This window comes from Corvus hawaiiensis, chromosome 7, assembly GCF_020740725.1.
Source record: "Corvus hawaiiensis isolate bCorHaw1 chromosome 7, bCorHaw1.pri.cur, whole genome shotgun sequence".
Classification (NCBI taxonomy): Eukaryota; Metazoa; Chordata; class Aves; order Passeriformes; family Corvidae; genus Corvus; species Corvus hawaiiensis.
The window spans coordinates 17,402,494-17,425,412 of NC_063219.1; the positions used below are offsets into that span (position 1 = coordinate 17,402,494).

The window sequence follows — 22,919 nt, forward strand, 5'->3', positions numbered from 1 at the left end:
TGCCTCGAGTGTTTCTTATATTAATAAATCAGAACACAGATGACAGCAGTTTAAACAGTGTACATTGAGATTTATTAGAACAAGCACTAATAGCAGCAGTGTACAGAGTGATGGAGACAATGTACTGTATGCACTGAACAATAGTAATTATACAATTGCACTTCTTCAGAGATCTATTAGAAAATGCTTTTCAGTAAACAGTTTCCCAAATCTAGCATTGTTTGGATTTGCCTCCGAGGAAAAAAAAATACAAAAAATATGCTTTATCTTTTTTTTTTTTTTTTTGGTAAGGCATTAGCAACATTCATTGGCAGGCTACACAAGTCATTTGTACATGCATTATCCAATTACATTGCAACAGGTAAAAGAGCATCGTGTTTCCTCAAAAATTAGAATTGTGTGTATGTTTTGGACACAATATCCTGGTAATCTGACTTAGCCTGAAGGAAACAGATGACATCTTTTGTTACATTTTAGAGCACAACAAAAACTATAGCATAGCCAAATTCACTTTTTATTTCCTACCAGAAGCTGTAGGACCTCCTTCAGTTGGAGCTGGTATTATGGGTATCATGTATACCACATACATCACTGGAATAAAGTCTTAATTACTATTTCTTGTTTACTACTTCCCCCACTACCACCTCCCTGAATCATGTGGCCAAAGGATGCTTAACTGTAATCAACATTAACTACTGAATGAGCTTGGGTTTTATTGCATGAGAGGTAGTCAGTGTGAGGCCTCATCTGCTCTCTGGATTACTACAACACTACGTTCAAAACCAAATTACAAGTGCAAAGACACAGAATAAGTGTTGCAGCTGCATTACATGGAAACTTAAAACTGTTTTATTACTGCTCTTTTCTGGCTAGGTTTAATCTCAGAAGTAGCCAGAGAACTCAACATACCAAAAAAAGCAATTCTATGTATGTGCTAAAGCCTAGACAGAGAGAGGCACTTTCTCACATTCATCCTTTTCCAGGCTGAGATTAAGAGCGTGCTCTTAGTCAGCCACCCCCTTCTCCACAAATCAGAAAGGTAAGACTCCTTTTTTTGACTGGCATACAGTACTAGCAACCCTCAGCTCTGGGCTGGCACCATCCCGGGGAAAGTATAGGGAAACAGGAATAGGGATTGCAAATACTCTTACAATTAAGCTTGCCAGAATGAGACATAATATGATGAATTGTAATTGTTTTAATGTACTGTTCTTTATTCCAAATGTCATACCTAATTGAGCTTTGCAGAGGCATGAAGTTAACTTGTTTTTAAAAACTACAAGCTCCAGAATAAGGTTCCAAAACGCAAGAGAGTCAAAGGAAAGTCGAATATATTGCTCAGAGTGGCAAGCAGTCAAACCAACTGTATTTCACACAATTTATCTTCCACAACATGGTGCACATGTTCGAAATTAAGCTTAAGGGCACTAGTTGAATACCTAGGCTTGACTGCATATTAGGCCTACAGCTGAAATAGATTTAGGCAGCTGGATCATCCACTCACCTGGAAGCTCACTGGGTTCAACAGAGAATGGAGTACCAACAGCAGCTCAGCCTCTGCGTAGGTGCTCATTTGTTTAAGCACATAGGAATTAGAAATCAAGTGCTACAAAGCCTGGGGTAAGCAGGTAAACCAGCACATTGCTTTCTTAGGAATGTTCAGCATTTTTATCTGAACTTAAGCATCTACATCTTTTAAGCTGATTTAAATGAGAACTGTTTGCAATGGTAATGCTAAGTGTGCATTGATGCCTGTGCAATGTCAGAGTCCAAGCAGATGGATCAGGAGAAAATCTCATGTGCATTGCTGACAAACTCTTGCAGTGAAATAAAATTCTATAGATTTGGAATATGCAAATTACATCCTTTCTGTATTGCTCCTCAGCTGATGATGTTTACTAACCATAAGAAATAAAATTGCTTTTACAGGCATAATCAGCCCATATTTGGAATCAGAACTAATAAGATGTAAAGAAGAATCATAATGAAGACATCCTAAACTTGTGAATAGTCAAGCACAGATGAATGCATTTGCAGGAAATCAATCAAGAACAATTAACTTTGTTTTTTTAATGTTAAATTACTGAATGTACTATGAAGGACCAAATTTATACTTTTAAGAATTGCGACACTTTAAGTAGCTTATATAATTTTCACTACAAATATCTGCAAATCAATTTTCTATTATTTAGAGTTACTTAGAAATTATGGTACTGATTTTTTTTCCCAGTATCCTATACTTCTTCATCTCATTATGGAAGTCCACAGCAAACTTTTGAGTATAAAACTGTGAGTCCTGCATGTGAGGTTTAATACTAAAGTACTCAAAAAACAATGCATTCTGCAACATTTGGGTAGCTGGGTGCATAAATGCTTCTCACTGTCTTTCTTTCCCTTAAGTAAGTTTTTTCTATTGCTTTCAAACAACAGAAAAAATTTTATTTGGTGCATCTAATTACTCAGACCCTTTCTCATTACAGTCTGTTATTTCCCTTTAAAACAGACACTATCTACCCACTACTCAAAAGTAGCACTGGCTCTATATGTTATGCTTCTAAAAAGCAACTTTTTGCCTTTAAATTAATCTTAAAAACCACAAAGCAAGTTTCTGCTTGCCTTTGTAGCTGACATAATAGGATAATCACAGTGGAAAGACTCTGAGGATCTCCTTTTACAAGTAAGCTACCCAAAGATGTACGGAAGGAACCAACAGATATGGTTGGGGTTTTTTCAGAACTAGCACAGGGATACAGGCAATCAGCAAAGAATGCTCTTTTAGCTGTTTAGGTTTTGACATTTTGGCCTGCTAAAGAATTGGCACAGGGCAATCTACCACCTGAAAGGTTGTTAAAAGCAAACAAACTCAGTAAGGCAGTATAAAACTGACAAACTAATCTAAACCTTGCTCTTCTAATGGCATTCTCAGAATCTGAGCAAGGTAAAAATACTAACATTTACTACATTTCATACATGTGCGCATGGCATCTAATCACACCAAAAAAAGTGTGACATTATTCCCAATTTATATTAGCTTTGTGCAAAAGTGAGAGAAAATACAGAATTCTTTGCTGTTGAAATACTGAGAAATCATAAACCACCAGTTAATTATACAAAGAAAAGTAGATAGAGACCCAGAGAAGAGTCTTGCTACTGACTGCAACAAATAAAATATACATAATATCCTAGCACAGAACTGCCATAATAATCTTTCTTGATACCACAGTAGTTTAATTTTATGATGGCTTTTCACGTGCTAAATTAAAGTATCCACTTCAGACAATCTAGCAGTAACAGATAAAGAACAGCTAACTTGCTACGCAATTCTGGGGGAGAAAAATATTTCAGACATCAGATGCTGGCAGCTTGATTTCTTATTTTACAGTAAATAACATAAGACACAAATCCATATACAAAGCCCACTGATACTTATTTTTGGCCCAAGGGTGAAATTTTAGTGGTCCACCCTGAGAAGTGGACATTTAGTGTGACATGAACTCTGCTCTTCATGTCTGCAGAATTCCAAACATGGTTTACTTTTTAAAACTCAAACTTCATGTGATTAATTCTTAGTGTGGAAAAAATGCTTGAAAATAAATAGTCTAGAAATTATTAAAAAGGAACAAGAAATGTGTCTTTTCTAACTAGAGAGAAAGGGTACTAAGGTAGAACTTGTCATTTTGCATTTATGACTGCATACCAAAATACATTCATCAGCACTTATTTTTCTGCTCAGTCAGGTCTTCTGTGAGACTCAGCGGAAAATAAAATTGATTGTGATCTGAATTTGTTATACTGTATCTTAACCCCTAAAGAATACCAGTAGCACTTTTTTCAAAAATTAAATAAACTTATTTTCTAACCTCAAATTGGAATGACAATTTTCAATGGCAACTTCAAGACAGGTGATAAAGTAATTTTAATATATTTATTGTGATCCAGTCTCAAAATATTTTATAAAATATTAAGCAAATACAAGGATAATAGAAGATCTCATCTGTACTTCTTCCACGTAGTTAAAGAAGCTATCCTAAATTTTCCTTTACCTGGAAAATACTGAGGATTAACCTTGTATTCACTATGTTAATGTTACTATAAGAATCCTTGTTGAGGTGAATTTAACAAAGAAAGAGAGAGTATTCAGCACAGGACTACTAGACAAGAAATCTGAGTTTGCGGTCCTGACTCAAGCACTGGTTATTCTTGGTGGGCATGACAAACGAACCCTTGGGACACAAGCACAATCCTAAAAAGAGATGCAATTTCAGAACAAGAGGTTGCATGTGTGGCTACACTGACCAGCACCAGAAGCCAAGTACCTCAGTGAAGAACAGTTCTGGTGGAATATTTGCCACTGTGTGCTGCTCTTGTATAGCATCATTTTGATTCTCAGAGAAGTTACCCACTTCTCAGTTTTTGAAGGGATTTCCTCACCTCTTCCCATTTTGCATGCCTAATGTTCTGCGCCAGCAACATTATACACTAGCATAAGATATCTTCTTTCATTAATGCAGACCACTAAAAGTAGCAGCCAATATGAAAATACATTTTAGTGTTTCACAGGAGACAGCTGAATCATTGCTCCAGGAGTACCAATAAGTAGCTTTACCATAGATCAATGAATTATTCATAGGTCAGAAAGAATATATTACACACTGCTGATTATAGATTCAGACTATGTAACTCTCTTTTTCCATGTTACCAAGACACCTTCAGCCAAATGCTGGCTACAGTCATTTTTTATTTATAAAAGGAGTAAAAACTTCCCTTCACCTTCAGCATTAATTCTGAGCCAATGTCTCCAATCTTCCCTTTTTTCATGCTGTCATGGATCAGTGGAAAGAAAAATGGTATTAAAATAACCAGCCTGAAACGGGTCCAGCAGCTCTGCTGACATTTTAATTCCTACAAGTTAAAAACTTTCTGTTTTATTACATGTCACACTGACAGAGCTTCTGTGACTAGTTTCACCATTCTGCATTGTTGTCTCTCCCTCACCTTTCTTTTCTGAGGTTTGACAAAGACTGCAAGGAAAGTAATTTAAAAAAAATGAAAGATGATGAGTTTAAAACACCACAAAAATTGACAAAGGAGGAGGCTGGTATATGAAATACAATGTTACTTTTTCAACTTGCAAGAAACTGTATAAAAATCATTTTATAAAGATACTTTTCAGTTTAGTGAAAGAAATATATAGTTTACACTAAAGCCAATGAATAAAGGTGTTTTACATACCCTAGTTTAAAGAGTAAATAATGTATTTCCTTTTGTAAGTAGACTCCTTACAATATATAATACAAAAATAAGATAAATTGCTGTAAATAAGCCATTTCTCTGACCTTGCTTAGATTTGCAGCATTCTCCTGGGTGCCAGTCAATGTTCTAATGGAGCATATGGAGATACTCTCCCCAGGAATAATTATACCTTTATTAGCACAGTCTAGATTTTTCTGTTAAAAAAAAAAAAAAAAGAAAAAAACCCCTTTCTTCATGAAAATACTGACTGGTATCAGAATTACCGTAGAAGTAACTAGGAATGGTAAAGTAGAAAATGATACTACTTTTTATACTAAATATACCTCAAATTTATCAATATATGCACTGAAGTGTAAATCCAAGTTTCACACAGTTTTGATGACTGTTTCTTAGCGACAGACAGAAAGAAAAACCAAGGTAGTGTTTTTCAGCCCCTGTAGCTGCCAAGGTAAGTAAGTGGTTATGACATAGCAAATTTCCTTAGCTTTCTCATGGGTCTGTGGATAACACAAGGTTACCAGGGAGGCCATTCCAGTGCTTCTGATACACTTTTGTCAACATTAATCTTATTCCCATAGGTGGGCAAAATTCTCTAGCTTAACCCGTCCTATCATTTTAGCGTATGAATACAAATACACTCTCAGGTGCACTTAATCTGAAAAACTCTCCCTTGCTTTCATTATGCAGCTCCAGTATTACTAATGACATCTAAAAATGTTCATTCCTCAGATTACAGCTGCAGCCAAAGCATGTAAAATAGCTACTGTTTATTGTTGCACCAGACAATATCTAAAATCCTGTAAAACAAGGAGACCACACAAACCTTTCCTATACTAATAGACCTTTGCTAGTGAAAGCAAGTTTTGCAAAACAGAGAATTGGTATTTTCAGCCCTCTTGGTTATTGTGCAGCTGCAAATGAAACCTCTCCTCCCCTCCAGGGCATTTTTTGAGGAGAAGATGTAAGACTGCAGTTGTGCTGGGCTCCACTGGTGAGAGATGAGAAAATCCCATTCTGTCCATGGGAAACAGAAGACATGGCCCAGATACAAGGTGCTCGCCAGGTGCCCATGGGGGGAGGACCAGCGCTGGCTCCTAGTGTGCCTTAAGGTTTGTGCAATTTGTTGCCATAAAGCACTGAGAGTGTTCAGTAGGGAATTAAAGATTGTATCTTGCAACACTGTGCCATGTATACATACTGCAGTACTTGACACATGCCTGGCATGTGCTGCTCACATAAAACCCACAGATGCCATACAGGCTAATTCAGAGTCAGAAGTTCAAAATGAGAAAAAAGAAGGGTAACATTATTTGTATGATGAGAAGACTATTATAGTGGGAATTGCACTTTTAAAGCCAAATAAAAAAACGTTTATTTCATGCAACTTACATCTGTCTAAAACTGAAATGGGTGCCTAGATGACTTTTTAATCACAGTGATACTTCATGAAAATCAATTCATATTCAAATTGTCTTTTCCTGTGAGACAAAAATTTCTAATATGCCAAAAAATTTGCCATCTTGATAATACTGATCTAAAATAAGAATGAAGCTATTTAAGTCTTTGTAAGACATTGCATTTGATGAAAATAGCTACTATTACCCTATCATATCTGAAGTACCAGAACAAGGAAATTAAGGTACACTTTTAAAGTATTAATAGAAAGTACAGCTCATTATTGTGAAACTAAAACATATGAATTGTGCATTTTTATACAGAAATAAGTGTTTTGAGAAAACACAGGAGAAAAGCATATGTCTTTGAAGTGAAAGAACTTCTTAAATTGCATAAAAAGTTTTACATATCAATTGATTTACACTAATTTTCAACACCTACCAAACATATAGCAATTACATCTACTGAGTTGGATAGTATTTTCCTGCCTTCCAAAAGGAAATACTGACTGGATGAACGGAGTGAGTTGGGCTGAAAACTGCTTGAATCCCTGCTTGAAGGGCACTCACTGATCAATGGTTTATGCCCTGCTGGCAGCTAGCAATGAGGACAGCCCTGCAGGGGCCGGTTCTGTGGCCATGTCAATCAACATCTCACCAGTGACCTGGACAAGGACATAAGACTACATGATAACTAGTTCACAGATGACATCAAATTAGGAGGATGAGATGGCACACCAAATGGCAAAGCTTCAACCAGAAGGACACCGCTCAGCTTGAGGACTGGGCTAGGATACACTTCACAAGGTTCAATAGAGGTGAAAAGGTCTGCTCCTGGAGCAGAAAAATCCCACATGCTGGGAAGGGGTGTCTGAGCAGCAGCCCTGCCAAAAACCAGCAGGCATTTACAAAAGGTGCCAGGCTGCAAAACAGCCAGCTGTGCACTCTTTGCAGCATGGGATACTCCATTCTGCACTACGTGGGCAGGGGGTGTGGAAAACTCACTATCCCCTCTGACTCAGTGCTGTGAAATGTCACAGGCTGACTAAAAGTTATAATTTGGATACAAGCCCTCAGACCTATCCTCTTTAGAAACAGCACAAAATATACCATGATGTCTCCCAATGTTAAAAGACAAATGCAATATCAGATTTTGCACAGAACACAGAGAATTCTGCACAACAAGAAACTGCTTTATGGTGCATCTGCTTGAACTTTTTCATTTCTGATATAGATTGCAAATATCTTGTGTTGCATCATTTTGTGTCTTCTCTACTTACTAATTAACTAATTTAACATCCGCTAGGCTTAGAAAGTGCCTTTTTAATAGAAAGATTTAGTATATCACAGATTTTCTAAGTTTTAAAAATGTTAGTATTATTTTTCTTTCAATGAGTGTCAAATAAACAATTGTAAAAAACAATTCAGTGATAGCATTTTCAGTGTCCACCAAGTTTCAGTTTGCATTGCAAATAATGGCATTCACAGAGCACTATGAGAACACTGTAAAACTAAAGTCCTTCTCTCTGTATTTAAATTAAAGATTTGAGGACATGCAGTTCGGTCCCTCAAGTGTACTTGAAGTCATACACACATAATACTTCCTAATATCATGGTGAACTGCACACAAAGACTGGAGCAAAAGATGGACAAATGTTTAATAGAGTTGGTTTTAAAGAAAATGACAGAAAAAAATTAATTGCTATTTTACACACAATGCGCCAATTTGATTCCTAGTGTAATGTCATTGAAGCAAGTAGGATGATGTTAACCAATTATTTTAAAAACCAACTTTGATATATTTTCATTTTCTTATAACAATTGCAGAACTAAAATAAGAATAAATCAGACTAGGTTCAACTAGGAAAGAGAAAGATAACATTCTTTGAATAACATAAAATTTTCTGTGGAAGAAATCCCATTAATCTACACAGGGATTTTTATACCAAATTTTTATAAGAAATTCATGAGCATTCACAATTCATAAAAAGTCTACTTAGTATTTTCTGTAGTTTTTTATAGTTCTTTCTGACAACAGAATTGTGTGACAAAACTGGAACTGATTAGTAGCTAGTTGCCCTGCTAGTCAACAGGGAGAACTAAATTAATATTAAATAACCAAAGTAATCTCAGTTGTATAGGGACCTGACTCTGAAAAAGGAAGAAGCAGGCTGAGAGCTGGGGATGTGTGGTAATGCAGTGAGAACTGTTCGAGCAGCTCTGCTGGCAGATCACATACCTATCTAGTAATTTTATTTTTGGTCTCAGGACTGGAATCAATCTTAAATAGAAAAATTGTATGTTACATATGCACAAAGGAATACAGAGTCTATGCATGAAATCTAACCTATGTGAGATGTGTAACACATGCATAAATGGAAGACTAGATCATACCATATGGAATGTTGTTTTTATCTAATAAATTACTGGTTTTTCTTTTATTAAAATCTGCCCTCCTACCATTTTATGTTTCAGTGATTTTCAAACAGAAGGTGCCAAGTCTTCTCCCACTTATATTAACTGAGGCTTAGCAACACATAAGAGACTTTGTTTTTAATCAAAAAATACAGAACCACTTTATGAAAAAATGTAAAGTATATAAAGCTATTTTGGCAACACAAGTAGAAGTTGTTAGCTACAACACATGGGAGCCTCCGCCATACTCTCAAACATAAATTTAGATTAAAAAAGTGGATGGGGAAAAAAACAGAGCCAGGAAAATAAACAGTGTGTGTGGCAGAAAACAGTTGCATTTACAATCCTATCCAGCTTCTGGAGAGAAGCCAGAAACCTTTGCATGATATCTTTCTGTGCTTTTAACACTGTTGCAAAGCTTCAGGGATTTCTAATTGTATAAACAGTTATGGGAAAATGAGATTCACTATGAGGTCAATGTCCAGCCAGTACTAAAAATGATGACTGCATCTCAGCATCAGTCATTTAGAATATGAACTTTCTGACTAGGAATTCATATGCATTTACCAAAATTGAAATTCAACCAGCCAGCAGTTTCTTTTCAGTCTGATTATACAGTCAGCATCCCAAAGCTAAAGCATGTACAGTAGATCTCATACCTCTGAAATACAGTTAGATGTTTGGTTATCTTTTGATTTCAAATAATGCAGGTCTTCCAGTACATATTGTGATAAAATTCTAGAGCTTTAAAAATCTGCCCTTCACACAAGCCTAAGCATAGATATTTTAAAATTACTTACTGTACATCTTCATATTTTGTTAAGGCATGAACAATGGCATATGACTGGGAACAGCTTCCAGAAAAGCATATCTTTTTGACAAAGGCCAGTCCAAGCACATCACACCAAAGGACTAACCTGAAGCCAGAAATGACAGTGTTGTGACCCAAGAGTTTTTAACAAAAATAGTTGAAATAAAATGGATTTTTTTTCTCTTTTTCTTCCTTTTTTTTTTTTTAATTTAAATTGTATTACTCTTAATGTCTGTTTAAAGCACCGGTTGCAGTTTTGCGCTTACCACCTCTTCCGAGTGACTTTGGATAACTCATCTGCTTCTTTATTTCTGAATTTTCAGTGTATGAAACTTTAAAAGGTTTCTGTTTCTTTTTTTTTTCCTTTTTTTTTTTAGTTTTAATGGCTGCTGCAAAATTAGAAAGATCCAGAAGCGGTCAGGGGCCTGGTCTAATGCACTTCCAAAAGTCCATTATAAAGATGAATATAAATGCGTATGATATGGTTTTTCTGTAGACCCACAAACCACACTTAGCTATAAGAAACATATTGTGCATAGTTATTTTTTTCTTCAGAGTGATATGTTTACTAGGTCTACATTCTCAGTTTACCAGAGTACGGGAATGTCTACTTTACTAAAGCCAGGATCCTTTCGCAGTTCCCAGTAGGTTTCATTGGTAACCCAGGCTTCTCTTTGATTAGCGTCAATAACTTTTCTGTAGAAAGGGGGAAAAAAAATAGAGTGAGAGATAACGAGAGGAAAAAAGTTTTAACCATAGATACTGCTCTTACGCAATATAAAATGAAATTCCGCACCTCTCTGATCTAACCCAATATTAAATCAAATTTCATGTATCTAAAGGACACAAGTCAGGAATTTAAAGGCAAAATCAACCTCCAGCTATATCAAAAGTGGAAGACAGAGAAAACAGCCACGACTGAGAATCTGTTGTCTGATCTGTGTGAGCAGGTCTTAGAGCCACATAAAACCCCTTCGGCCACTACAGATTCTGATTATGTGAAGAGGATTATCCAATAGATATAGTTTGCAGGATGTAAACCTTTAACCATTTGGTTTTTTGTCTTGTCTGTATTTTGCTTATATTATGGTACAACTGCATCAGGCACATTCAGTCTTTTCACTTTTGATTCCCCATGCTAAACATGAGCCTACTTGGCATGACTATTCCTTGTTTCAGAAGAATGCTTATTAAAAACAGCCAACAAAAAACCACCTCCATTCAAAAATAAATACATATTTACTGTATACATATACATTTATATATACATGTTATATATATGTATGATGTGGTTGCTCAGGCCCCACGGTGTTACTTGTCTATGCAATGACTTTAAAAAAGCCCTAGTTAAATCTTAGATCCTAATATTATACTTGTAATTCCACTTCAGTAGGAAGGCTTGTATAGCTGAGGCCCATTATGGGAAAAGGATCATTCAATTATGAAGCTTAACTGTGTAAAAATTGCTTCAAAGAAGCAGGTATCAGGTATCTAATTATCTTTCTTAAAACTGCAACTTTCCACACTTTCATGATTATCAGTCTGTGTTGGTGGCAATTCTTGTAGTACTTCATCCAGTTATAGTATAAAAAAACAGAGACTTACTACTCAAATGAATAGACTCACTTAAAAAATTTGGGTACATATTCAATGCCATTTTCTTCCATGTACCGCCTCCGAGCTCTCTGGAGTTCCTCTATTCTTTGTTTCTCAGATGCTGCTGCTTCTATGTTTCCTTCCTCCAGAAGCCTGTAGGAATAACAGCAGGCCCTATAGCAATCACACAGTGTCTGGTCCAAGGGATTTTCCAGCACCAGTCATCACAAAAGACAAGCAGAAGCCAAGTGTGTTGTCGGTGTTGTACTTTCAGATCCAGGCTGAGATGCGACTCCCCAGCTACGTGTACCTGACCTATAGCCTAAGGCACACACTTTGTTCAGTAACTTCAGCATATCACAAACACTGAAGAACTATGAACAGAGAGTTTGGAGGGAATTAGTGTTGCTTCCATTCATAGCAGAAGTACATGATATTTCAGAGCCTGTTTTTCAGGTTTTTTATGAGGAATCTGCCCCAAGGTTGCACTGTAGCTCTACTGCATCAACAAGAAGCTTTCAAATTTCCCTCAGCTGTGTTAAGCAGAAATTTGAGTGCAATACTATCTTCTTTACTAGCAGAATCCTCCACAGCTTAATTCAGACTGCAGTGAAAATACAGACAAAATTCAAGACTCAGTCAAGCTCAGCCTTGGACCCACCAAATATTAAGTGTATAAATAAGCATTCTTGCCTTTGATCTGGCCTGAATCGTGCATCTGTTGCAGGAAGAAGATCTTTCAGTAAAGGATCTAATTCATTGAGTTCAATAGCAAACCTTGTGAAGCCATAATAACGCTCATAATTGGTTGGCATGGAGCCTGAATACATAAGAGAAAGAAAAAAGCTTTTTAAGCTATTACTCTAAATATGCAAGAGATTCCTTTACTGATAAACTTTTAACAGAAAAATAATTAATATATTTTACTCTTACAATTAAAAAGCACCAAAAGCTATTTTCTAGGTGAAACAAAATTCACTAAATATTAATTTCAACTGCTTATCCTGCAGAGATTAACAGATTCAAAACTTCTATGCTCTTCCTTCTATTTTAAATAAAAGCTAATGTTTTCAATATTTTCAAGTTAAAAACAATTTCCTGTTCCCCAGGAAGTGGGCTTATCAAATGTGTGTCTAAAACCTAACCTTAACTGATATTTAGAGTTCATTTTGGAACTTAACACACACTCACAGACTGATTTGGCACTATGAGGAGTCAGAACCGACATCACAGAGAGCAGGGTGCAAAGTAGGGTTCAAAACAGCAAAAATACAAAGTAGGATTCAAAATTCTAAGAACAGTAATTCCTGGAAATGCACATATGAAAGATACAGGTGCAAAGAATGACTAATTCAACCTCAGGCCTGTAAGCAAGCAGGAAGTTGAAATTAGATCCTGAAAGTCCCAGGTGTTCTCTGTCTCTGAAGACCAATCCTTTAGGCTAATAAAGCATTAAGACAACAAACTCAATAAACCCCTATTTGTTGAATCCAAACAAGTTACCCTGCTCTCTGTAAGAAGGCAGACAGGCCAGCCCAGATGCCCAATTTTTTTCTTAATTTTATTCTTCTGTTGACCCCAAGATCCCAGCACATTTGACCAGGAGTCAGACTGAGATGTAAAAGATTTTGCCCCGTAAGAACATTTCTATTTACCATTATGCTAAAGTCATGTAAATTCTCGTTTATTTGTCTAGCTAGGAATTTTAATTTCTTAGTAGCATTTTGTGTATTTAAAATGAAGGGCAAAACAGTTTCACATAGTTTAAGCTTACTCTACAACACCTTTCCAGAGCTTATTACAAGCTTCTTACCTGGCCTCCATATGCATTTGGCTGAAGGTGCAACCCCACAATAGAGGCCTTCGTGCCACTTTCCAAAAAGGCGGTGAACCACCTTCCCTTCTTGATCTATCACAACACCCTGGACCTCATTTACATTGGAATTCCAGTAGTTCACCTGCAAGTTTAATCAAGGATTACTAGCTCACATTGCTTTTCCAACACCCCATTGCACCAATACACATAATGAATGGATCTCGGCATGTGGTGCTGACTGTCCAAATTCTGTGTTGGAACAGCTCACCTGGAACTAAGAAAACCAAAATTGAAAATCATATGGTCCTAACACTAACTGATTTAGTATAGGAGAAAGTCTGCATAATTTGCTATGTGGTTTTGACATAAAAGTATTTAAATTATCTGCACATCTGGGAACTACACTGTCATTCATTAACCCAAATCCCAAACAGTTCTGCAAAAATGACCCTTTGCCCATCAGAGCCAGCTAACACTCCTCTTCCTATATGAGGAAGTACTGAATATACCTGTACTTGTATGGGAATTCTTTGATGGGTGTTGAACACTACAGAAGGGAAGACATACAGTCAGTGTTACTTGTTAATTGTTTCTTCTCTGCTTCTCTTCTCTGTTTTGCTCTTCTTAGACACATTTAGCTCTTACACCTTCATCCAAGAGCCAGTTTCCCATTCTCAGATTACCCATCAAAACAGAAATTTCAGATTTATGTTGACACCCCATTGCTAACATTGCAATGGTATCTTGCAATGGACATCTTTTGTTGCAATATGAAGACAAACTTATCTTTAGGGAAAATACTTGATAGTAACATAGCTATAGAGAGTTCTATTTTTATATATGGTCCTTGCTGGATATTAAAATACTATGAATGAAAGCAGCATTATGTAATCTAAAGAGATAAATTATTGACCAACAAATTCTAGTAAAGGGAGAAGTAAAATGGCATGGTAGTGTACAGTGACTTTGTGTTTTCCTTGTGGTAATATAAAAAAACCCTGACATTTCATTTTTAATCAAAAACCAGTACAGCACACAGCTATACAGCAATGGAACGCACTGATATCAAATGTTCAGCGGAGTAGAATCATACTACTTGACATAGCCTTCTCATTTGACAATTTACATTTTATGAATACTGATAAAAGAAATAAAAGATAAAAAGTGGAATGTGGACTTCAGGAATAGTGTAGAAACAGCTTGATGTATCCTCGAATTACGCAGTTGTACGAATATAAGATATATATTAGCATCCATATGTTACCTTGACAAAAGTGAGTTTACAAATACAAACACTGCTTTTTGTGTTTCTGATAGTTATCTCTCCGTAGTGTTCTATCCATCTCCTTCCACTAAGAATATTATGTATGCAAGTAGTGACTTTGTTCCAGACATAGTAATCTCCATACCTAAGAACAGATTAAAAAGCAGTTGGTAACATCTATTAATCATGATCACTTGTGACAAAAAAGTAAAACATTGCTCCTTTATTGTAAAAACAAACCATATTGCCCAAAATCATCTGCACAAATGACAAAGTCCTGCATCTGGGTACATTACTAATCCTCCTTAGAGAAGCTCACCTAAGCACCAGTGTATGGAACTACAGAAAGGTGCTATAAACAACAGATAAATACATTATGAATCACTGAAGCCCTGCATGGCATATTCACTGTCCTCAGAGCATAAAGTACTTTAGCCACAATTCCTGTAGGGGCAGGACAGTGACCCACAGATCAACACAAGGGTGAATTGACGTTATAAGCAGAAAATGTAATTAAATCACAAATAGAACAAAATAAATATGGAAAGGAGATCAAGAAAAGGAAGTAGGAAGCCAGGAGCACACTGGCACATCATCCCTTTCCCTCTGTAACAACTATCCAGTCAGAGCATCTCTAATGTCAAACAAGAGAATAAAACCAGGAATTTAAATTGTGCAAAGCTCGTTCTCCTTCAGAGCTTAGGGGAAAGCATGAAGACAGAAGACAAAGCTGCTCCAGAGCGCATTTACGTCAATTTCATGAGATGGATAAAGAAGTGGAGTGATGCTACGCTGTTAGAGGCAGAAAGAAAGGCTGGCTGCAAGGTACAGGAGCAAGAACACCACTGCAAAAACAGAGGACGTTTAAAGTATCCACTCCTTGCATATTCTTAGGATTTACAAGCTGCAACTAGTCTTACTGGTGAATGAAGCTACTGCTTCTCACTACTCTGCCAACATCTGAAGAACGCATTTTGGTTTATCCACGTTTTGAAAAAAGACCTTTCGTGGTCTGGTTGTTCTGAGAGAATGCTCAGCAGCAGTGAGAGCCTTAGAACAGCATCAGCTGCTGACAGTCCTGCATTGCAGCCTTGTTCTGAAGGGCTCATCACTACTTTTGTACATTTAAAACATGGGTACTCTCTCCTGAAACATTTCTATCCCACTCTCTCCATCACTTTCTAGAGAGTGTGTACATTTTTCCTCCAAACACAAAAAAGGATCTTCAGGCTCAAAAAAGCTCCAGTAACCGCACCTGCACACTAAGGAGAGATTAGAGCTAGGCACCAACTCTCACCGGTACAATCCATGTGATGTCTGCATACACTTCCCCCAACCCATGCACAAGGCAGCACAGACTAGAGTGCACCAGACTGAAAACAAAAGGAGAGAGGACAGAAGCTTACTTTGGAAGAGTCACATTCAAGGTTCCAACTGGCAGAATTTCCATTGATTTCCCCCAGAATTTGTTTTTCCACCTGATATCTGAATATAATAGTGAAAGATTTAAAAAACTGAAATGACCACGGTCTCCCCCTTGCAGTGTTCTGTGTGGCACAAGACTATCCGTGTTAGACTACCCAAATCAAAACAGAGCAGTAGATAGTATGAATTTGCCATGAAAGTACTAAAGGAAAAAATACTAGAAAATTACATTAGGACAGAAAAACTAAAAGTAAGTTTAATTAAGAATTGTGTCTGTGCTGCGTGATTGTCAAATGTCTTGTGCAAATATTCAATACAAATTAAAGGCACATGCCAGTAGATACAAGGAAAGGAAGAGCTATTTTTTCAACTGTAAAAAGAACTGCTTGTGTTTGTAAGGAATAGTAATTTTATTGGTAAAAGCCTTATAAACAGAAGAGTATAAACAGGCTGCAAGTGACAGGGGAAGTTTTAACTTGTCTGCTCACTCTTAAGAATGAGAATTTGGAGTAAAATTAATCAGATGAGTTTATAATATGTCACTTCAAAAAAAATAAGTATAGAAATTCTGAGTAAGTTCCAAATGCAACTCAGCTTGTACAAAATTTTTACTTGACAATACAAAAGAAGTTATGCTTTAAAATTAAAAAGTATACCTTGCCAAAACACAAAGTTTTTCGATTCACAGTGACATGCTGAAATGGGAGGATGGTGGCTAACCTGAAAAACAGTTTGGTTGAGTTTAAAACATTTAATTTTCATTCCTAAGACAGTACAATTTTTATTGCAATATGAAAATACTAAATAGCCCACATAGCTATGAAAACAGATACAACTTAAATGGTTAAAACAGTTCCTTGTGATTATTATAAAAATTTATTCCTTCTAGCATTTAATGAATACCATTCATATTAACAATACTTATTTACTCCAAAGAAAGTAAACCATTATAACTAGAAAGAAAAAATGGGATTATTCTATAAAATGAAGAACCAAAAATATAAATCTAACAGGAGTGTCCATCTAGAAACAAACTTTACCTGCTCTGAGAAAAATCGAAATCCTTTGTCTTCTCTAATACATTCGTAAGTTTCACCAAGCACTGGGTTAAATGGCTTGCTTCCTGCTCTAAAGTATGTGGAGGCATAGCCTGATGCTGCAAAGGCAGCTATGAGAACCTGCAAATATAAGACCAGAACGTGAGAACAGGCAGACATTCTTGTGTGTTTGCCATCACTGTGTGGTACCACACAACTCACTGTGCTCGGAGTGAAAACTGGACTAATGAAGCATGCCTAAGAGTGAAGCCATGCATCCCAGCCAGAACCAGTATAAATATTTATTTCTTCTGTTGATATAATTTCTTTTTCTCCATGGGCTCATTTAGTCTTTCAACAGTCCCTTAAAATGACAATCAGCACATGACACAGTTTGTATGCCTTTGACCAGGCTTATCATTAGTGACCTAAAACAGGCCCAGCTCTAGTCCTTCTTCCTCTGAATAAATATTATGTGACAACTTCTAATTACAAGATCACATACCGTTTTCCTATGGGAACTATTTTATTTATTATATTTTTTTTATTTATATATTATAGTGCCAGACATAAACAGCTCTCACTTAGGATGCCCTTAACACAGAGTAATCTCCAGATCTTCCACACATGTGCAGCCTTAACAGCCGCCTTGTCTATATTCCCAACACAATTTAATAATCTCTAAGCCAGGCTTAACAGGGAGTAATAAGTTAAGTGACATGCCATGGTTATTTAGTTTACAGGTCTCATTTGCAGACTTCAAAAAAATCAGATCAGCCAGTCAGAAGTCCAAACAAAACTTCAGAAAAACAATACAGGGATAAAAATGAATCGGCTATTGGCAATATGCTACCAGTGGGACAAACCTTATCCAGGTTCCCCTCTCCTCCTGCTAGTGAGGACACATCCCTCATGTGAGATTTTATATGCTTTGTTTTCTTCTCACTGTGTAATAGGTGCTCCATTCATTTTATATTATTCAGAAATGCAGCATCAACAAAATTAATACTGTTTTCACTGGATTTTTCTTCAACAGTAAAAACCTTCATTCTTCTAAAACTGCTTTCAGATTAATTTCAAATTCCTTTTCAATTTAATTATAAGACACTGCAGAGAAATGAAGGAGCTTACTATCCTTATGATTCGAGAGCAATATGAAGTAAAAAGGTTTCCACTGCTTTTGGATGCTTGTTGGAGATAGCAAAGTCCTGATCTTTCAGAGAACAGTGAACAAGCAGCAACACATTCACAGCATTGCTGCCAGAAGCTTTGGGTATTCACCTCTTTTCCAAGTAGTCTCATATGCCTCAGCTCAGGTGTGCAGTTTGCATTTTTAAGGTGATTTTAAAAGTTTGGCTTGTATTCCCAAGTACTGCAGTAGACATCTGTAGCAGAGAAGGGGATTGAATCCACGTTTCCAAGGAAGCTTTCAGTTGCACCATGGCTTTTCCTTCCTGAATTCTCCTTACTACTTCAATAGTGACCTTCCAAACTTTTCAGCAAAGGTGGCAATCAGCCTGCTTTACTCATTACAATCCTGCCCACTCCTTACAGAATCTCCCTCCTTTAGTGAGGGATAGAATCACAGAATATTCTGAGTTGGAAGGGACCCACTAGGATCATCTCCCGAGTCGTGTAAGAAAACAGAATGTGATGATGTATAATTCAACTCCCTTTTGCAAGACAGGTTCAACTTCTTCAGTGTTTAGGACTCCTCACTCTCCTGCAGGCCTTGTGAACATGGCAGTTCAGGGACTTGAGTGTGCTATTGTATGATAGCCAAAGGCAACCTCTCTTCTCCTGGTTATCCTCAGTGCTGCCAACCCATACCAGGGAACAGTAGATATGTTCAGCAACAACACTGCCAACTTTCCCTTACAGCCTTTCCCTGCATGTTCTGAGGAAAAGGAAACATGACAGATCAAAGCACTTTGAGAGCTGAGCACAGGCTGCTGGCCATCAGTTAAAAACCCAAAACATACTTACAGGGGAGTCAAAGACAGGCTGCCCTGGCAAACTTTGTTTTGGTGTTTTGAAACTTCTCTATTAGAAATTGCCTGGGAGGACATCTTATTCACACCTATATTAATCATAAGCCAGTCACAGACTTGATTAAGGCTGCTGGACTTGATCACTGAAAGCCAGGAAAGGATGCTGCAGGGTTAGAAACTGCCAATGCCTACATCTACAGCCACAGAGTGTGAGATCAATCTTAAATAAATGAGTTACAACTGCAGGACTTGGTTTGAAGTCAAGAAAAGTCCCTCAGCCTTGTTCAGATCAAACCTACCACCTGTAACAACACTCTTCTGACCCAGCAGGGAGGTCTGTTGTCTGTGACCAGGAGAAGAAAGAGAAGACCCTGCATAGACCCCACTCAACAGCTCCCTTTTTAATACAGACAGAAGTGCTACACTAAATGCATTACCATGCGTTCATAAGGATCATCTGTTTCAGCAGCCTTGTCCAAGAGTTCACTGTATTCCAGCTCTTCACAAAGATGTTGCAAAGTATTCAGAGGTTCATTTAGCTCAACTGGCATGGATACTTTGGAAAGATCTTTGCCAATGTTATTTCTCAAAATATTCCACAGATTGATGTTACTGGTGTCAGGGCTGGGAGCTGGAAGACAAGTTCTCCGTCCATTTCTGAATGCGCCTCCTGTCAGCTCACCATTAAGAACTGGGAAGGGAAAAAAATATGATCATAAGAAAGCACCAGACTAAGAAAAACAGAGTTCTCCATTCAACCAAATCACTGCCAGAACAAGCAAGCCCAACTTCACTGTTTTCAGCTGAGTTGGTCTTGTATTGACATGCAGTAATTCTGGTACATGAACATAACCAACGTAATTTCCCAAAGTTTGAAACACAGTATACTTTGCCGAGAAATGTTGTCTGCAACACTGGTGTTGTCCTCAGATATATTGTCACTCACATCACTGATATAAGATTCATCATCAGAAGCCTAAAACATAAATAAAATATCCATTAACTCAAATACATATAAAATATACTACCAAAATAAACAAAAATAGTTAACTGAGAAACAAATATCCAAAGAAATAATCTGTATCCAATTAGAACTATTAACTAAATCAACTATATGTTTAAATCAGTCCATAGTGCCAATGCACTAAAAGTGTCAAAACAAATGCTAGCCATCCTCACGTTTCTGAATTCCTTATTATCCAAATACAGAGATGAGATCTGAAAAAGGTGGCTTCAAGTAAGATCAGGGATGAACAAAAAATTGATAACATAATGTGCAGGGATGGGAGGTGAGAAGACGTAGTCAGATTTGTGCTTTTTATAAAGAACCAAACAATAAAATGCAACTTGTGTTTCAGCAAACAAATTATATAAAAATCATTTTGCAAAACAAGAATCTCATCAGGTAAGTAAAAAGACTATTTTAAAGAATTGTTTTACACAACTCTTTTTTCCAGAAATATTACTTTTTTGTCTATTCTCTCATTACAGAGAATAACTTTATATACATATATAGTAGAAGACTTTTTAAAGAATATTTTAAAATCTAAATTTAATTGACTGCACAGTCAGATGTAACTGTCTATGTCATCCTTAGGTGGAACTGCCACAGCCTAGAAAGGACATGTACTGAACATAAATTACTGACACAACTAACTTTGAACTCAGTTTTACACTTCAGGTAACTCCTACACCTCTTTCTGTGGCAGTCTCAGGTTTGTTTATCCACACTTTATACATTCCAATACCTTTTTATTCTAAGTAGCATTACTAAAAAGATTCACTAGTGGTAGCACTACCTAACTCTGTCCAGCAGCCCAGCTGCCACCTGCTGTCATAGCCTACCTCGTTTTCTGACGAGCTGGCAGATAGAAGCACTTCCTGTGCATCAAAGAACTCTGAAACTGATTCAGACATAGAAAGCCTGCTTTCATTAGAAACTTGCTGAGACAGTGGCAAACTGACATGAATTTGTTCACCCGTCTGTAAATAAAGCACAGAATAGTAAAAGTATTATTTCTAATATTAAAGAAATATGCGTAGAACGGATAAATCACCCGAATAAGTTTCCTATGCCAAATAAAAGCACAGAGAGTACAGACAGCATTTTAGTAGGACTTTGTGTGTACCTAACAGATGAGACCGAGGATTACAAAATGAAGTGCCTTTTAAACAGTGAGATCCACGTCTTCATTTGAGGTCTGCCCAGCATCTACGGCCAAGTTTTAGCAGCATGAAATTGCAGATCTAGTTCTCTATGCAGATAAATGATTTTGTGGACAATAGCTGGGTTGTGTCAGACAAGTTCAACCATCAATTTTAGATGAAATAACATCTGGTAATAACAAATTACATCACTGGGAGCTAGCTTTGATACAACTAAATTTAATTATAAAGGTTTAAAAGGTCAGGCAGTTATAAGTTACTTTCCAAATAAATGACTGTGTGAACCTGTTTAGTAACAATGTTTGAAAAGTTAGAATATTTAGGAGAATAGCTATAATATATTTTTTTATGGGCTTTTATTCTATGTTTATACTCCAAATCTCATTTGAATTATGCCATTAACTCTGGCTCAATACTACTAAAGGGAATGAACTCTTTACAGTTTATTATAAAGAAATGTAACATCAAAGTCAAGGATTCAAAATGGTGCTATGTGTACGTCAGTAGTGCAGCAAGCTAAAAATGAAACACACCCTCCTCTTCCTGCTAGTGATGGGAGGAACACCAGATTTCAATGTTACCCTGCAAGCTATCACATTAAGAAAAATTAAGATTCTCTCCCTGTACCATTTTACCACAGGATCTGTCACTGTGGGGGGAAACAGATTTCTGACTTAATCCCTTAATTTATACAGCATGTTGTTCCTGTGAGATAATACAGATGAAACTACTGAAGCCCTTCTAAACATGGTTAACTCTTCAGATTGTAGCACAATCCTCATTAATCTTATTCCAGAACTCCTGCATATGGTTTTGTTGACATCTTAATCCTGTAGAATTATTCTATACAGTTACCTCAAAATGCACTAACAAAACATCCAAAAAAAGCATAAACAAGGCAAGAGGTCAAAACACATTCCTTTTCCATTAGGATTTAAAAGATTGCAGATGGATTGTGACACTTGATGAATTAGAATGAAAACAGAAGCTCATTTTACCATAATCTTTACAGGATGTGATTAAAATTTTGAGGTTTCCTGTAAACTAGAGGGACTTGGAAAAATACACATGCTCCTACCTGAAAAAGACCCTCACACAAGCATTATCTACATGCTGCATGATTATAGATATATATAAAACAAGCAAGATAAGTGAATGAGAGATTGGGAAACTTCTCGAAAAACTTCTTCAGTCAGGAGCACTTCTACCAAGACAATGACGAACAAATGAAAAAGCAACAGCTAACCAACAAAAAACACAGAACAGAAGAGATGGCCATTGTCTAGAACTTCACTGCAGATTGCTGTGCTGTGGCACCACTTTACTTCTATCTTCTGTTGCTAGCCTCCAGCATGCTGGATTCTTGGAAAAATTGTTTGGGTGTTTTCAAAAAGCAAATAAACAAATACAGTTTTACCTTTCTTGCTTGTTGGAAGAAATAATTAGGAGACAAGACTGTGTTAATTGAAATGGCATATGCATAGAAAAAAATAGTGCAAATGACAAATCAAAAACATTTTTGTAAAATGCAAGCAGAATGGTTGCCAAAGTGACCATAATAATTGGAATATATTACAGTCCACAAATTCAGATTTGTCACACGGGAAGCTCACTGTTATTAATACAAATGTTCATTAATCTGTTGACTAAGGAAAGCAAAACAAGAAAGACTAGGTGTTGCAAAAATATTAGTGCAGTGCTTGGTTCACAGACTGAACCTTTTAACAGTACCATTCAAGATACTAAATGTG

General features: G+C 36.7%; 1 protein-coding gene across 7 annotated transcripts in view; it reads right to left on the reverse strand.

The window, feature by feature from the left end:
- Positions 1-49: 49 nt before the first annotated feature.
- The window catches only part of OSBPL6 (oxysterol binding protein like 6), a 102,046-nt gene continuing 79,176 nt past the window's right edge, over positions 50-22,919 (reverse strand). For 6 of the 7 annotated variants that reach the window (XM_048308572.1, XM_048308573.1, XM_048308570.1 and 3 more), the window contains 11 exons: positions 20,848-20,985; positions 19,891-19,978; positions 19,440-19,693; positions 17,015-17,152; positions 16,631-16,694; positions 15,956-16,034; positions 14,550-14,694; positions 13,283-13,427; positions 12,163-12,289; positions 11,500-11,622; positions 50-10,569 (listed from right to left, as the gene is read on the reverse strand). In XM_048308572.1, the coding sequence (XP_048164529.1) occupies positions 10,461-10,569; positions 11,500-11,622; positions 12,163-12,289; positions 13,283-13,427; positions 14,550-14,694; positions 15,956-16,034; positions 16,631-16,694; positions 17,015-17,152; positions 19,440-19,693; positions 19,891-19,978; positions 20,848-20,985 (1,410 nt within the window). In that variant the 3' untranslated portion in view covers positions 50-10,460. The remainder of the gene's footprint in view (positions 10,570-11,499; positions 11,623-12,162; positions 12,290-13,282; positions 13,428-14,549; positions 14,695-15,955; positions 16,035-16,630; positions 16,695-17,014; positions 17,153-19,439; positions 19,694-19,890; positions 19,979-20,847; positions 20,986-22,919) is intronic. The other variant, XR_007204626.1, reaches the window with a different exon arrangement.